General features: G+C 36.3%; 1 protein-coding gene across 2 annotated transcripts in view; it reads right to left on the minus strand.

Moving 5' to 3' along the window:
* The window catches only part of ACBD6 (acyl-CoA binding domain containing 6), a 203851-nt gene that overhangs the window by 102897 nt on the left and 84477 nt on the right, over positions 1-16477 (minus strand). For both annotated transcript variants that reach the window (XR_008200739.1, XM_052653940.1), the window contains exon 6: positions 1603-1692. Coding sequence is in view for 1 of the 2 variants with exons in the window: in XM_052653940.1 (XP_052509900.1) it covers positions 1603-1692 (90 nt within the window). In the remaining variant the exon portion in view is untranslated. The remainder of the gene's footprint in view (positions 1-1602; positions 1693-16477) is intronic.

Raw genomic sequence — 16477 nt, forward strand, 5'->3', positions numbered from 1 at the left:
GGACTCAAAACAAATATTTGCTACTCATATTCACAGAGGTATTAGTCACAATAGCCAGAAGGTGAAAGTAACCTGAATGTCTGTAGATGGATATTTGGATAAACAAAATACGGTGTATACATACAATGCAACATTATTGAGTTTTAGAAAGGAAAAAAATTCTGCCACATGGTACAACACGGATGAACCTTGAAGACATTATGCGAAATGAAATAAGCCAATCACAAAAAGACAGATACTGTATGATTCTACTTATATGATGTATCTAGAGTAGTCAAATTCATGAAGAGAGAGAGTAGAATGGTGCTTGCTAGGGTTATGGGTGGGGGGGTGGGCAGGGGAATGGGGAGTTAGTTATGCGTATAGAGTTTCTAGGAGTGCATGGTGAATCTTAATAATCATGAATTTGGCAATTGTTTCTTAGGTATGACACCAAAAGCACAACCAAGCAAAGAAAACAGATATGCTGAACTTCATCAAAATTGAAAACTTTATGTGCACCACAGGATACTATCGAGAAAGTGAGAAGACAACCCACAGAAAGGGAGAAGATATTTGAAAACCATACATCTGATAATGCTTTAAGGTCCAGAATATAAGAACTTTTACTTCTTAAATATAAAAAAGCCCCTCAGTTTAAAAAAGGGCAAAACACTTGAATAGACATTTTTCCAAAGAAGATGGACAAGCTGTTAACAAGTACATGAAAAAATACTCACTAGGGAAACGCAAATCCAAGTCATACTATGATGAGATCACTACACCCCACTAGAATGGCTATTAAACAAGAAAATAACGAGTATCAGTGAAGAAGTGGAAATACTGAAACACTCATGCATTGCATTGCTGGCGGGAATGTAAAATTGTGTGGCTCCTGCAGAAAACAGTTTGGAGTTTCCTCAAAAAGATAAACATCAAATAACCATATAGGAATTTCTCCTCCTAAGTACAGAACCAATAGAACGGAAAACAAGTTTTGAACAAAAACATGTATGCAAATTGTTCACAGCAATTATTCACAATTGCCAAAAGGTGGAAACAACTCAATTACTCATCAGTTGATGAAGGATAAAATGTGTTCTATACATACAATAGAATATTACTTAGTCATGAAAAGGAAAGAAGTGCAATTACCTGCTACAACATGGATAATCTCTGAAAACATGCCAAGTGAAAGAGGCCAGAGACAAAGGCTATATATTTTATGATCCCATTTATATGAAATATCCAGAATAGGCAAATCCATTGGAACAGAAAGATTAGTTGTTGCTAAGATCTGGAATGGAAGGGAAACAGGGAGTGCCGACTTAACGGGTACAAACTGTCCTTGTCCTTCTGGAGTGATGAAAATATTAGGACAAGGCAGTAGCGATGGGTACACATTGTTAAATATATTAATGCCACTGGACTGTACACTTTAAAACCATTAATATGGTAAATTTTACTTTATATAGATTTTACCTCATTTTTAAAAAATGTTCCCTTTTCATCACTCTTCAGTTCAGTTCAGTGGTCAAACAGATGACAAGAGTGAACACCGACATTCTAGGAATCAGGGAACTAAGATGGACTGGAATGGGTGAATTTTCTCATCGCTCTTACCTGACAGTTAATATCAGCTCTATATTGCAGCAAGACTGTGACTAGTTCCTTGTGTCCTCGATCACAAGCCCAGTGGAGCAAAGTTCTGCCCTAAAACACAGAAAAGGACAAATGAATTTGTTAATCCAGTTGTGGGCCATACGAAAGACACAAGATCTTAAGACAGATACAGAAATAAGTAAGAATATAGGTTAACTATTCTAAGAATGATTCATTTAAAATGTTCTATGGGAAAAGCAGTAAATGAAAACAACAGGAATTCCTGAGTTGTACTTTGGGGATCTGTTAGATACGAGCCCAGTGACTTTCTTCAGACTGATCGGTTTCTTTATCCACAGAGTGGGGATAAGGTTAATACTGACAACAATAATACCAGTAATATTTATTGAATGTATGAACTACACGATAACACTTTGTAAATTTTAAAGTACTTTGATGAAATGAAAGAGATTAATTTTAAATTATTATGTTTACTTTCGGTGAAGCAACTCTTATGAGTTAAAAAAAAAAGGTACTTAAACGTAGGTAGAGATCATAATCTGAATGTAATATATCTAAATTTACTCATTTATTCCATAAAATGTAAGAAAATGTAATCACAAGCATTTCCCCTTCATAGCCCAAATTTACACCCAGAAATACCCCCCAAACATAAGTACAAGTCTACTAGCATTTAACTTCAAATGTTGGCCATGAAAGCCACTTGTAAAACAGAACAGACAGTTAACTGTTAGGAGGCAGCGTACTAACTATTACACAATTTTAACTACTGGCTACCAAAGACGAACAATGTCGATGTGTTAATTCTTTTCTCTACTGTCAGAAAATCTTGGCTTAGTTAACAAAAGGAGCCTAATTGGTCCAAAGAATAAACAAAACCCCCAAAGCTAAGGGCTTTTCTGAAGAAATGAGTGATTATGGCTTAACACTACTTTTTGAGGGTGGTAGTGATGTTGTCATTTTTAAAAGAATGGAATGTTTTTTCACATTAAGTTGAAATCCCTGCTTTATGTCATTTTAGAAAAGATTTAAACAGATATAAGCTAGGACAAAGGGGACTTAAAAGTAAAAAGCACCTTTGAAGAAAGCTTTTCTTAACCTACTTACATTCTTCATCTTTCAGACTCTCCTCACATACCTATTCGTTCAACTAATTAACCAGGAGCTATTCTTGAAAAAAACAAACAACAACAAAAACCCAAAGTAAGACAACTTCTTCCTTAAAAATCGTCCTTTCCTTTTTCTTTCATTTGCTCAATTTATTTTTACTTACCTGTGAATATGTTTTGTATGCAAAATGCAAAGGAGAAGGGAAGCAGAAAAATTTTTAATGTGGGCAAATCAGTCACACTTTATTGTAACAGCAAAACCACTTAGTTAATTATTAGTTCAGAGCCCACTAATAATTTTTTTAAATGGAGACAATTCTAAAAGCCAAATAAAAAATGTATTGTTGATAGAGAACTGTGTTGCCTGTGTTAAATGTTCCCCAGCTCTAATGTGTACTGATTTACTGTTACTGGGGAACTCATTTTAAAACCCTCCATATGAATAATTAGATATTCTAATTTGATTCTCAGAACAAATACCAATGTGTAAAGTATTTTATAATTCATTTTATATTTGATTTCAGTTTATATTTGAATTCAGTTTATATTTTATATAACTGTTTCATAGCTTTTACACTAAAATAATTAGGTAAAATGTCAAAGTCTGTATTATTTTTAGTTCTAATTTTAAGGGTACATTTTATGGCTATCAAATTATGAACAAGAATCACCATATAGTTAAAATGATGTGTGATAGACTTACATAGGGCACCTACCAGAACTACCTAATAGTTAAGTAAGAAAACATAATATATCTAGTATTTTTACTGTAAGATATACAGATAATTTCTATTTCCCAACAAGATTCCTGACTTAACTAGGTTTAACTCAATAGGGTTCCACTGATTAATGCTTAAATATAAATCCTTAGCTGTTTCGGTGTAGAAGCAGACAAGCAACACATTTTACTGTTAATGGGGAGTTATATTATAAATTTTCCATGTGTGGTGCCAAAAATTTACTTTAGGGAAACACCTATGACTGGACCTCAGTAGTGATTTTCACATTGGAGATATTTTCCAGAAGGGTGGCACTCGTATAGCAATGTTTTAAGGAGGACGATGTGCTCTCAGACATTTACACTCTGCTTTTTAACAGGTTTTTTGACCTGCGGTGTAATTAATTTTTGTAACGCATTATTTTAATGGTACACTAATTAACCTTGAATTAGAATGAATTCTCTGACAATGACTTTCTACAGAAGTGCTGAAGAGAGCTATATTATGACCACCTAATGATTAATATTTTTATGCGGTATTAAGCTCAATAACAAGAGCAGGATTAAATATACTTGTAAATAAGCATACATAAAATAAACCAGGCTTTGGAATTTTAGCCTTCAAAAGTTCCTGCACTTAAATGAACAAAGACCAGCATAACCAGGTAGCTGTATGTGATAACTCTTTACTTCTTCACATTACAGAGGCCCTGTAATCATACTGTACTTTGAGATTATTGGCTCAAGTAATATATAACCAGGAATTTGCAGAGATGCTACCCTCATAACCCCTACTGATGAAATCAGTAAATGAACACCTGTGGTTCTGTCCTTTCTTTTTGTTATCCAAATATACTTGGACCAATATAGTACAATTTTTAAATTTATTAAATTGAGATACTGGATTCCATAATTTCTTTTCCAGAAGGAAAACCATTAACTAGGTACACATCATATTTGTTTAAAGATTTTATACAAACTATTTTACCTACTTTTATATGTAATTGTTTTATCATCTATGAATAACCTCTTACAAATTTTCAAGTTAAAATTTATTTTTACTGTTACCACTAAAACTGACAACTGTTTCTTTGCTTTGAGTTTTAGTAACTTCTGAAAAAATATCCTAGAAGTATTTTGGATATAAGTAGGGGAAGCCATTATTAAGAGGAATCTTTGTTAGACCACCAGAAGACAATAAGCACTGTTTGGAAAGCTCTGGATATATTCTGGAATTCAAATACAGTAAAACATGGGGTCAGGGGAAGAGAGTTCCCATCTATTAACCAAGGGTGCAAATATCGTCTTACCTCAGACAGATGAATGACTAAAGTGCTTTGAGAGTGCAGGGTGGCAGCTAACCTATTAAGTAGTATTACTTTCATACCTTCTGGAAAATACAGATGGGTCTTAATATTTTAAATGCTCCTTTGATATCCTTGGTTACTTGTCCTTAAACCATGAAGAATTTTTAAAATTACATTTTCTCCTGGATATCACAAATTAAATGAAAAGAGATAGTATTATAAAGTGAATCTTGATGTTCTTATGGTATTTTGAGGATAGATACAAAGCATGTACACCATATATACAGCAGATGAAAACATGGCAAAGATGGTATGTTTAAATTTGTAAGAGTTGCCATTCTATCAAAGATTGTATAGGATGGTGGTGGTGGTTTACTCGCTAAGTCAAGTCCGGCTCTTGAAAGCCTGCCAGGCTCCTCTGTCCATGGGATTCTCCACGCAAGAATACTGGACTGGGTTGCTATTTGCTTCTCCAGGGGATCTTCCCGACCCAGGAATTGAACCTGGGTCTCCTGCATTGCAGGCAGATTCTTTACTGACTGAGCTCCAAGGGAAGCCATTGTATAGGATAATACAGTCTAATTACTCAGTGAAATACTGTAAACATGTCAACTTGAATTTCTCTCTCCAAAAAAACTGGGTTTCAATTTACAATTGATTGACTTCAGCTACCAATAACCTGAAATGTCTGTCTCCTCTCTCCTATCCCTATCTTCTACCCTTTGCTGCTGCTGGTAAAGCATCTGGCTACAGTGAGAACTTCCCCATCTGCCACCACCAGAAACTACACAAAGCCTCCTACCGCCACCCGCTTCTCAAGAGTAAACCAACAGTGTTCTTTCAAAAACTCAGACAGTAGTAGTATTGGGAGGTAGTTTACAGTCTCAAGATGTGACTAGCATGGAAGCTAATCCACGTTTAAAGTAAGAGAATACTTTATTTTGTTCACTGGCTAAGACCTAAGATAAAAAGAAATGGTGTTGCTGAGCTATCAGGGAATTCAGAAGGACTTTAAATACACTACTTTAAAGATCCCTTTATAAGCATTTACTAAGCCATAAAGGGTCAAGGAGTAAGCAATAGAGATATTACTTCATCCTGTATAAAGTAATAAGTAATCCAGTGATCATAATAAGGCAGCCAGGTGTCATCATAAGGCAATGGATAAATACACAATATATTCATGGTCATATGATGGACTATTGCTCAGCAATAAAAACGAAGGGAAATACTGATCTATACAATATCAATGACCCAAAGACATTATGTTAAATGAAAGAAGCCTTATACAAAAAAAAAGTACATTTTATGATTTCACCTATAAAGTTCTAGAACAGGCAAAACCAATATATGGTAGAAGAATTAGAAAACAGTGATTACCTTTGTGGGATGAGGAGAAAGAACCAGCTGAGAAGAGGCATGAGGGAATTTTCTAGGGTGACAGTAATGTTCTATATCTTGATAGGAGTTTTGGGTTACATGGGTACATGCATTTGTCAATATTAATTGAAAAAAGTGAAAGTGAAGTCTCTCAGTCGTGTCTGACTCTTTGCAGCCCTATAGCCCGCCAGGCTCCTTCTCTGTCCATGAGATTTTCCAGGCAAGAATACTGGAGTGGGTTGCCATTTTCTTCTCCAGGGGATCTTCCCGACCCAGGGATCAAACTCAGGTCTCCCACATTGCAGGCAGACTCTTTACCCTCTGAGCCATGAGGGAATACCATATAAAGATTAACTTTTGCAAGTGACTGAAGGAGCTTAATGAAACAGGCTTGAACCCAGGTATCCTGCTTTGCAGGTGGATTCTTTACCAGCTGAGCCACAGAGAAGCCCAAGAATACTGGAGTGGGTAGCCTATCCCTTCTCCAGTGGATCTTCCCGACCAGGAATCGAACCAGGGTCTCCTGCATTGCAGGCAGATTCTTTACCAACTGAGCTATCACTGAATATACATTTTACATTAAGAGAAAAACCAGACAAATACTGATCTCTGTTTAATGATATATATACTGAAGTATTTAGAAGAAAATGTATTGTCTATAAAATACTCTGAAACACATCCAAAAAAATAAGATAGATCGACAGATGGATAAAGAGATGGCTAAATACTGATAAAGCAAACATACATAGTAAAATATCAGTGGTAGAATCTAGCGATAGGAAGACATATGTCCACGGTAAAATTCTTTCAACTTTCTGGTATGTGTACAATTTTTCATAATAAATTGTTGGAAAAAAAATCAAACAAACATTTGCACACCCACATTCACAGCAGCATTATTCACAATACCCAAAATATGAAAGCAACCCAACTGTTCATAGATATTTAGATACACAAAATGCAGTATATGCATATAAATATCATTCATTTTTTTTTAAGAGGAAGAAAATTTTGACATGTTTTAACATGGATGAGTCTTGAAGACATTATGTTAAGTGAAATAAGTGTCAAATACTTGTGACAGTATGTGCTGTACGATTCCATTTACATGGAGTATCTAGAGTGGTCAAATTCATGAAGACAGAAAGTCAAATGGTGGCTGCCAGGGAGCTGGGGGAAGGGGAGGAATAGGGAGTTAAGTGTTTAATGAGCAGAGTTTCAGTTGGGGAAGATGAAAAGGTCTGAAGTACTAATATAGGCTTGATTTTTAAATGGTGCTGCCTGTATTAATATAAATGAGCATAATTTGACAGTTCAGAATGCATTTCTCAACTATTAGTGCAAATAAAGAGTTCCTTCAAATTACTGTTTATCAACTACACAACCAAAATAACATATACTCAAGTATAGAAAGTTATTTAAGAGGATACACTTTTACTTCCTTTCTTAAATAAAAGCATAAATTTATCCTCAGTTCACTGACTCTGCCTCTTAGACCTTTTGCTTCTTTGTTAGGTTAATAATGTTAGGTTTTGCCAGATTTTGCATCAGTTTCTCAAGCCAAAAGCAAGTAAATTGTATTCTGACGTGAGCCACAAATTTAAAACAAAGCAAGTAAAGAAAGGAACAGTCAAGAGAAAGGTGACCTTCTTTAAAGTATTTGAAACAATCTCTAATACCTTCAAAACGACAGAAAAGAAAGAACTAAAGAAGCAGCTCAATAAAAGAGGAATTTGGGGAGCACATTAGATAAGAAATCTATGGGAAACTAATAAATTGTATAAATGCTTTGGGGGGTACTGATGATAGATACATTGGAATGATGTCATCTAATTTGTCCAAATATTATTACATCGCTACATTTAACAAGTTTAAATTAATATAAAAGTTTAAAATACACACTAATAAGCATGTATTTAGCATCTGCTTATATGACACTGATCTAAGAAACAATGTGTATGACAAGAATAGTGCAGACATAAAATGTGCCTGAATTGATAAGAAATAGTCCGTTTATAACAAGTATACTTTACAAATTATTTAAATCAGCCAAGATATTTTCTTGAAAAACCTGTAAATATGTGGCATGTGTAAAGAGTTATATTAATATGACTCAAAAATAAAAATTGAAGCACCATTTAAAAAATTTAAAAGCTCCTACATTTCTCTTCATATTACCTATACTGCAGTTTTCAAACATTTCTGCAAATCATTAAAAACTTTAATAAAAATTGTAATATAAATAAAAAATGAGTACACATAACACCATGATGCTATAAACTTGGAACGTGAAACATCTGATATATAGTGTCCTGAAAAGTAAGTATAACTACAAAACTTTTTCTTTTACCTAAAATACAAACAATGTCCTAACTACCATATCAATAGGATACACTATGTACTAAATAATTTTCTCAAATTAGAAATTTATAGCTTACTAATAATATATTAGCAGCAATTACAACTTAAATGACACACACCAGGAACTATACTTATACATAATAAAATAACTTCATTATAAAATAGGAATATTTTACTTAAAAAGCATTTTATATATATGTTCATGTGCTATGATAGCTATAGATTCAAATCTAAGCATTTTAGGCAATAAAATTTATTTCAATATATGGGGTACAAATATAGCTTATCATATTATGACTATTATTAAATTTCTTTACGTGCTCACAGATTCACTTAAATTCACATTTTAAGTGCAATAAATGTAATTTTTAATCATCTTAGGGAAAGACTGAAATTGGGGTGAAATCTGCTGGGTGGACATTTTAAATAAAGTCATACACCATCCCACAGAATCTTAGGCAATCAGTAGTGAAATATCTCAAGTTCAAATATTAGATAGACAAACACCAGAAGAACTAAATGTCCTTTCAAAATTTTAATTGTTACCCAACTTATTATAGTAGGGAAATGACTTTTTTCTGATAAAGAGGTTAAGTATTTAGCTAGAAAGTTAACTTTAAGATTATATACTTTTAATCCACCATCAAAACTTACAAAGTTGTTTCATTTGCTAGAGCTTTAAATGTCATGAAACAGTACCCTTTATTTCATTTAGGATGTTAAGTTTGATTCTAATTTTAAGCTCCCATTTCCCTCATGTTCTAAAATTAATTCATACAAATCCCTGATTAATAATAAAAGGGCTTGCCATTAGTATTCAAAGCCCAGCCTGAGTTGTCATGGCTGAAAGGGCAGAAATCTGCTTGGAGCAATGAGAGAACCCAACTGAATTCAGGGTGTCTCAGTCTATGAATGTGTAAGCACTTCATCTGTTCATGGAAACACAATGTTCTGGCAGGCTGGGGGTGAAGGTAGCTGCATGGGTGACAAACTGGAAGACCTGGGAAACTGTACTGTATCAAAGTCACTAAATGAGGGAAGCAAGGCATTTTACAAGGCTTTCTTTCATTTTCACACATAAAAAACGGCGTTGTTTAGTAAGCCATTTGTGTTCTAGACATTTATTTGATCCCTATTACTGCTGTCCAATGATCTCTGCAGAGGTCACATGTGAATTTAACTATTTTATAAAAGAAAGTGTTGCAAGTCAGAGCATAACACTAGCAGGGCTGACTGGAAACTGATTATCCTTCTCAAATCCAGCGGTGAAAAGAACACTCTCTCAGAACTACATTTCACTCTTTCAGACTCAGCAGTTGTATGTATTTGAACAAGTAACGTAATGTGTACATATCTGAAGCAGTTCTTGTCTGAAAAATAAGGATAACCTTTCAGAGCTGTTGTGAAGATAACATGATAAAAAATAATGGAAGTACCTTACAGAGTTGTGAATGTGGTGAAAGTACTCTGTAAACTGTAACCCACACTGTATAAAACAGTCTTATTCAAAAGATGTAAATTCTAATAGGGATCATATAGCACACAATCAATCATTTCCAGTTGAAAAGTGACCTTGAAAAGTAAAGTGGGCTTCTGGTTTCCAGTTCCACATATAAAGAGCTAGGAAGCTGCCCCTCCACCTTAACAACAAACAAAAAGCCGAAGAGACTGAAAAATCAACGATTCTTCTTGGATCCATAAGAGACGGGAGTCTCAGGGGAAACCACTGCCCCTGAGACTAGAGAGAGAGAGGTGAGCCCGACAGCCCGGAGCACAGCCTTACAAGTGGAAACCACCCGGGGAGCCAGTCCAGGTAGGAACACCTGGCTGTGACTGATAAACCGCTGGAGGCTCAGTGCAGACAACTCTGAGGGTTAAAACTCCAAAGGCATCTACTCAGCTCCTCCAAACACACACCCCCCAATAATGTGAGATTTACCTCCAGGAGCATGACCAGGTTCTCTGACAATAAATGTCAGAGAAACATACCCTCATGCTTCGAGTAGGGGAAATGGAAATGATCCATTCTGAAATAGGCCCTGAAAAGGCCTGCCTTTAGAGGAAAAGGTTAACCAACACCTAACCTGTTGGGGTATTGTCAGAGTCTAACTGACCTGGGGGAAGGGAAATAGTCACCTCCAGTCCACTCTAGCCTTTCTGTCCTATTCAAAGAGGGATTAAAAAAAGAAGAGAGAGAAACAGTTGTGAGAGTCCCTGTTCAGAGACGCAGGCTCACTACAGAACTGAGACTGAATGGTAGGACCACAGGACACTTTCTGTCCCCAGCCCCTCACCAACAGCCAGTCAGTTCCGTTCAGTCGCTCAGTCGTGTCCGACTCTTCGTGATACCATGGACTGCAGCACGCCAGGCCTCCCTGCCCATCACCAACTCCTATAGCTTACTCAAACTCATGTCCATTGAATTGGTGATGTCATCCAGCCATCTCATCCTCTGTTGTCCCTTTCTCCTCCCATCTTCAATCTTTCCCGGCATCAGGGGCTCTTCAAATAAGTCAGTTTTTTGCACCAACACATTACTAAGGGCCTATTTATAGCAGTTCCTTTTATCTGGTATATCACATCCAGCTATCAGTAAAAATTACATGGCAAACCACAAGGCAAAAAAATCCACCATCTGAAGAGACAGAATAAGCATCAGAATGAAACAGGGCAGAGATGTTGGAATTACCAGGTGGAGAATTTCAAACAACAATGATTAATATGCTAAGGGCTCTAATATGTAAAGCTGGCAGCATGCAAGAACAGATGGACAGGGACTTCCCTGGGGGTCCGCTGGTTAAGAATCCACCCAGCAATTCAGAGAACGTGGCTTTCCGATCTCTGGTCGGGAAACCAAGACCACTTGCTGCGGAGGAACTAAGGCCCTGTGCCACAATTAAAGAGTCCCTGCACTGCAAACGAAAGATCCTGAATAATGCAGAGAAGATCCTGTGTGCCACAATTACGACCCAAGGCAACCAAGTAGATAACCATCTAAAAAAAGAAAAAGAACGGATGGACAATGTAAGCAGAGAAGTGGAAATCCGAATAAAGAACCATAAAGAAACGCTAAAGATTAAAAAAAAATAAACCCATTGCAACAGAAATTAAAAATGCCTGTGACAGGCTTATTGGTATACCAGAAATGGCTGAAGAAAGAATCTCTGAGCTAGAAGATGTATCAGTAGAATCCTTGAAAACTTAAAAGCAAACAGAACAAAGACAGGAAACAACAATAAGAAAAAACAGAACAGAATATCCAAGGGCTGTGGGACGAATGCAAAAGCTGTAACATGTGCACAGCTGGGGATACCAGAAGGAGAAACAGAGAAAGGCACACAAGAAATACCTGAAACAATTACTGAACCTCAAATTAATGCCAGACGCCAAGCCACAGATCCAGGAAGCTCAGAGAACACCAAGCAAGGTAAATACTTCAAAAACTACACTACACATATCATTTTCAAATTACAGAAAATCACAGATAAAGAAAAATCCTGGGGAAGCCAAAGGAAAAAAAATACATTGCTTATAGAGAAAACAAAGATAAGAATGACATCAGATTTCTCTTCTGAAACCATGCACACAAGAAGAGTGGAGTGACATTTACAGTGTTGAGGAAAAACCCCTGCTAACCTAGAATTCTGTATCCTGAGAAATCATCCTTCAAAAGTGAAGGAGAAATAAAGACTGTCTCAAACAAATATTGAAGAAATCTGTTGCCAGGAGACCTGCCTTGCCAGAAATATTGAGAGAAATTTATTACAGAGAATGAAAACAATGTAGGTTCGAAACTGGATCTACATTAAGAAAGAGCATCAGAGAAGGAATAGTGAAGATTCAATAAAAACTTATTCTCAACTGATTTAACAGTTTGTTCAAAATAGTATCAACAGTGTATTTGATTATACAAGCTTACATATCATATGTGTACAAATATATACACAGGCATACACTGTATGCATGTACATATGCCTACGTATGCTTTTATATAAGTGAAATGAGCGACAATAGTGATACAAGAGACAGGAGGGAGAAATGAGGAATATTTTGTTTTTATAAGGCAGTCACATTACCCATGAAATGGTATCATGTTATTTGAAAGTGGACTTGGGTTAGTTATAAATGTATATTGCAAACTCTAGGGCAACCACTATAAAAGGTTAGAAAAAGCATAACTGATATGCTAAGAGGGGAAAGACAATGGAATCATATTAAATGCTCACTCATAAATAGCAAAAGAGAGGAAGACAAAAACAGAAACAAAGAAAAGGGCAAATACCGAAAACAGTAACCAATGTGGTAAATATTAATCCAACTATATCAGTAATCACTCTGAATGTCAGTGGCCAAATGTATCAATTAAAAGACAGATTGTCAAAATGGATCAAAAACCCAACCCAACAATATGCTATTAAAAAAAACCTACTTTAAATATGCAAACAAATATAAAGTAAATGTTCACTACCATGCTAACACACAAGAAAGCAGGGTAGCTATATTAATTTTAGTCAGAGCAAACTTAAAGTAAAGAAAGTTATATGTGATAAAGAACGGCATTAGATAATGATAAAGAGGTCAGTTCTCCAAGACATAAAAATTCTTAACTCTATGTTCCTAACAAAAGAACCTCATTCATGGACGGTAGGAATACAAGATGGTACAGACATTTTGGAAGAAAATTTGATGGGTTTCTTATAAAACTAAATATACTCTTACAATATGATCTAGAATTCATACTTCTCCTTATTTACCCAAAGGTACTAAAAACTTAGGTCCACACAAAATCTGCACATGGCTGTTTAAAGCAGCTTTATTCATAACTACCAAAACTCAGAGGCAGCCAAGGACAGTCCTTCAGGAAGTGAATGGATAAATAAATTGTGGAACATCTAGACAATGGAATATTCTTGGATGCCAAAGGAAATGTCAATACAGAAATCAGATTGATTATACTCTTTGGAACTGATGATGGAGAAGCTCTATACAGTCAGCAAAAACAAGACTGGAAGCTGCCTCTGGCTTAGATCATAACTCTTTATTGCAAAATTCAGACTTAAATTGAAGAAAGTAGGGAAAACCACTACACCATTCAGATATGACCTAAATCAAATCCTTTAGGATTATGTAGTGGAAGTGACAAGTAGACTTAAGGGATTAGACCTGATAGGGTACCTGAAGAACTATGGACAGAGGTTAGTAACATTTTATAGGAGGTGGTGATCAAGACCATCCCCAAGAAAAAGAAATGCAAAAAGGCAAAATGGTTGTCTGAGGAGGCCTTACAAATAGCTGAGAAAAGAAGAGAAGCTGAAGGCAAAGGAGAAAAGGGAAGATATACCCATTTGAATGCAGAGTTCCAAAGAACAGCAAGGAGAGATAAGAAAGCCTTCTTAAGTGAACAATGTATGGAAATAGAGGAAAATAATAGAATGGGAAAGACTAGAGACCCCTTCAAGAAAATTAGAGATACCAAGGGAACATTTCATGCAAAGATGGTCACAATAAAGGACAGAGAGGCAGAAAATATTAAGAAGAGGTGGCAAGAATATACAGAAGAACTATACAAAGAAGGTCTTAATGACCCAGATAACCATGATGGTGTGATCACTCACCGAGAGCCAGTGGGAATGTGAAGTCAAGTGGGCCTTAAGAAGCATTAATACAGGCAAAGTTAGTGCAGGTGATGGAATTCCAGCCCAGCTATTTCAAATCCTAAAAGATGATGCTGTGAAAGTGCTGCACTCAATATGTCAGCAAATTTGGAAAACTCAGCAGTGGCCATAGGACTGGGAAAGGTCAGTTTTCACTCCGATCCCAAAGAAAGGCAATGCCAAAGAATGTTCAGACTGCTGCATAATTGCATTTATTTCACATGCTAGCAAGGTCTTGCTCAAAATCCTTCAAGCTAGGCTTCAACAGTAAATGAATTGAAAACTTCCAGATAAACAAGCTGGATTTAGAAAAGGCAGAGTAACCAGAGGTCAAATTGTCAACAACCACTGGATCATAGAAAAAGGAAGGGAATTCCAGAAAATATCTCCTTCTGCTTCATTGACTACGCTAAAGCCTTTGACTGCGTGGATCACAACACACTGTAGAAAATTCTTAAAGAGAATTACCTACCTTAACTTACCTCCCTCCCTCCTGAGCAACCTGTTTGCTGGTCAAGAAGCAACAGTTAGAACTGGAGATGGAACAACAAACAGGTTCAAAATTGAGGAGTACATCAAAATTATATATTGTCATGATGTTTATTTAACTTATGCAGAGTATATCATGCGAAATGCTAGGACTGATGAATCTCAAGCTGGAATCAAGACTCCCAGGAGACATACCAATAACCTTGGATATGCAGATGACACCACTCTAATGGCAGTAAGTGAAGAAGAACTAAAGAGCCTCTTAATGAAGGTAGAAGAGGAGAGCAAAAAAACTGGCTTAAAACTCAACATTCAAAAACAAAGATCAGGGCATCCAGTCCCATCACCTCATGGCAAACAGATGGGGAAAAATGGAAACAGTGACAGACTTAACTTTCTTGGGTTCCAAAATCTCTGCGGACAGTGACTGCAACCATGATGTTAAAGGACGCCTGCTTCTTGAAATAAAAGCTATGACAAACCCAGACAGTGTATTAAAAAGCAGAGACCTCACTTTGCTGACAAAGGTCCATACAGTCAAAGCTATGTTTTCTGCAGTAGTCACGTACAGATGTGAGAGTTGGACCATAGAGAAGGCTGAGCACCAAAGAACTGATGCTTTCAAACTGTGGTGCTGGAGAAGAGTCTTGAAAGACCCTTGGACTGCAAGGAGATCAAACCAGTCAATCCTAAAGGAAATCAACTCTGAATATTCATTGGAAGGACTGATGCTGAAGCTGAAGCCCCAGTACTCTGGCTACCTGATGCTAACAGCCCACTCAGAAAAGACCTTACTGCTGAGAAAGATTGAGGGCAGGAGAAGGGGACAACAGAGGATGAGATGGTTGAATGGCATCATCGACTCAATGGACATGAGTTTGAGCCAGCTCATGGGACAGTGAAAGACAGGAGAGCCTGGAGTGCTGTAGTCCATGGGGCCACAAGGAGTTGGTCACAACTGAGCGACTGAACAACAGAAAAGAAAATGAGCTATCAAACCATCAGAAGATATGGAGGAAACTCAAATTATTACTAAGTGAAAGAAGCCAATCTGAAAAGACTACATATCGTATGATTCCAACTATATGGCATTTTGGAAAAGGCAAAACTGTGGAGACAAGAAAAAGATCAGTGGTTGCCAGGGGAGCAGGAGGTACAAATAGGCAAGACGTAGGATTTTTAGGGTCATGAAAAGACTCTGTACGATACTGTAATGATGAATATGTCATTATACATCTGTCCAGATACACAGGATGTACAGCACCAAGAGTGAGCCCTAAAGTAAATTATGGACTTTGGGTGATTATGATATATTAATGGTTTTAAAAAAAGTGTACCATCTATACCTTCCTCTCAAGTTTATTATAAAACCTAAAAGTGCTCTGCTCTTAAAAAAAATTTTAAGTCTTAGAAAAAAGAATTAAGTGATTTCTTCATTATATCATCATCCTTTATTCATATTATTTGCTAAGGACAATTAAGACATTTATTGACGTCTTGGTGTATGTGTTTCAGGTACTAAGTCCTTTATATACATTAACTCATTTAATACGACATTTCTGACACAGCTACTATTCTCATTTTACACACCAGGAAACTGAGACAGAATAAACTTGCAAGGTCATCCAGCTAGGAAGTGACAGTACTAGTCCTTGACCCCAGGTAGTCCAGCTCGTCACCATTATACATACTGCTTCTGCTTATCCAGTCATTCTATCATTCATTAATTCACAATTCATCAAATCTTTATTGAGCATGTGGGATATGTCAAGAGCTCTGACAGAAACATTTTCAACACGGAAGTTCTCAAAACATTTACCTGTCCCAGGAAACGACTGAAGGAAATGCTCCCTCAAA

Source organism: Budorcas taxicolor, chromosome 16 (assembly GCF_023091745.1).
Source record: "Budorcas taxicolor isolate Tak-1 chromosome 16, Takin1.1, whole genome shotgun sequence".
Lineage (NCBI taxonomy): Eukaryota > Metazoa > Chordata > Mammalia > Artiodactyla > Bovidae > Budorcas > Budorcas taxicolor.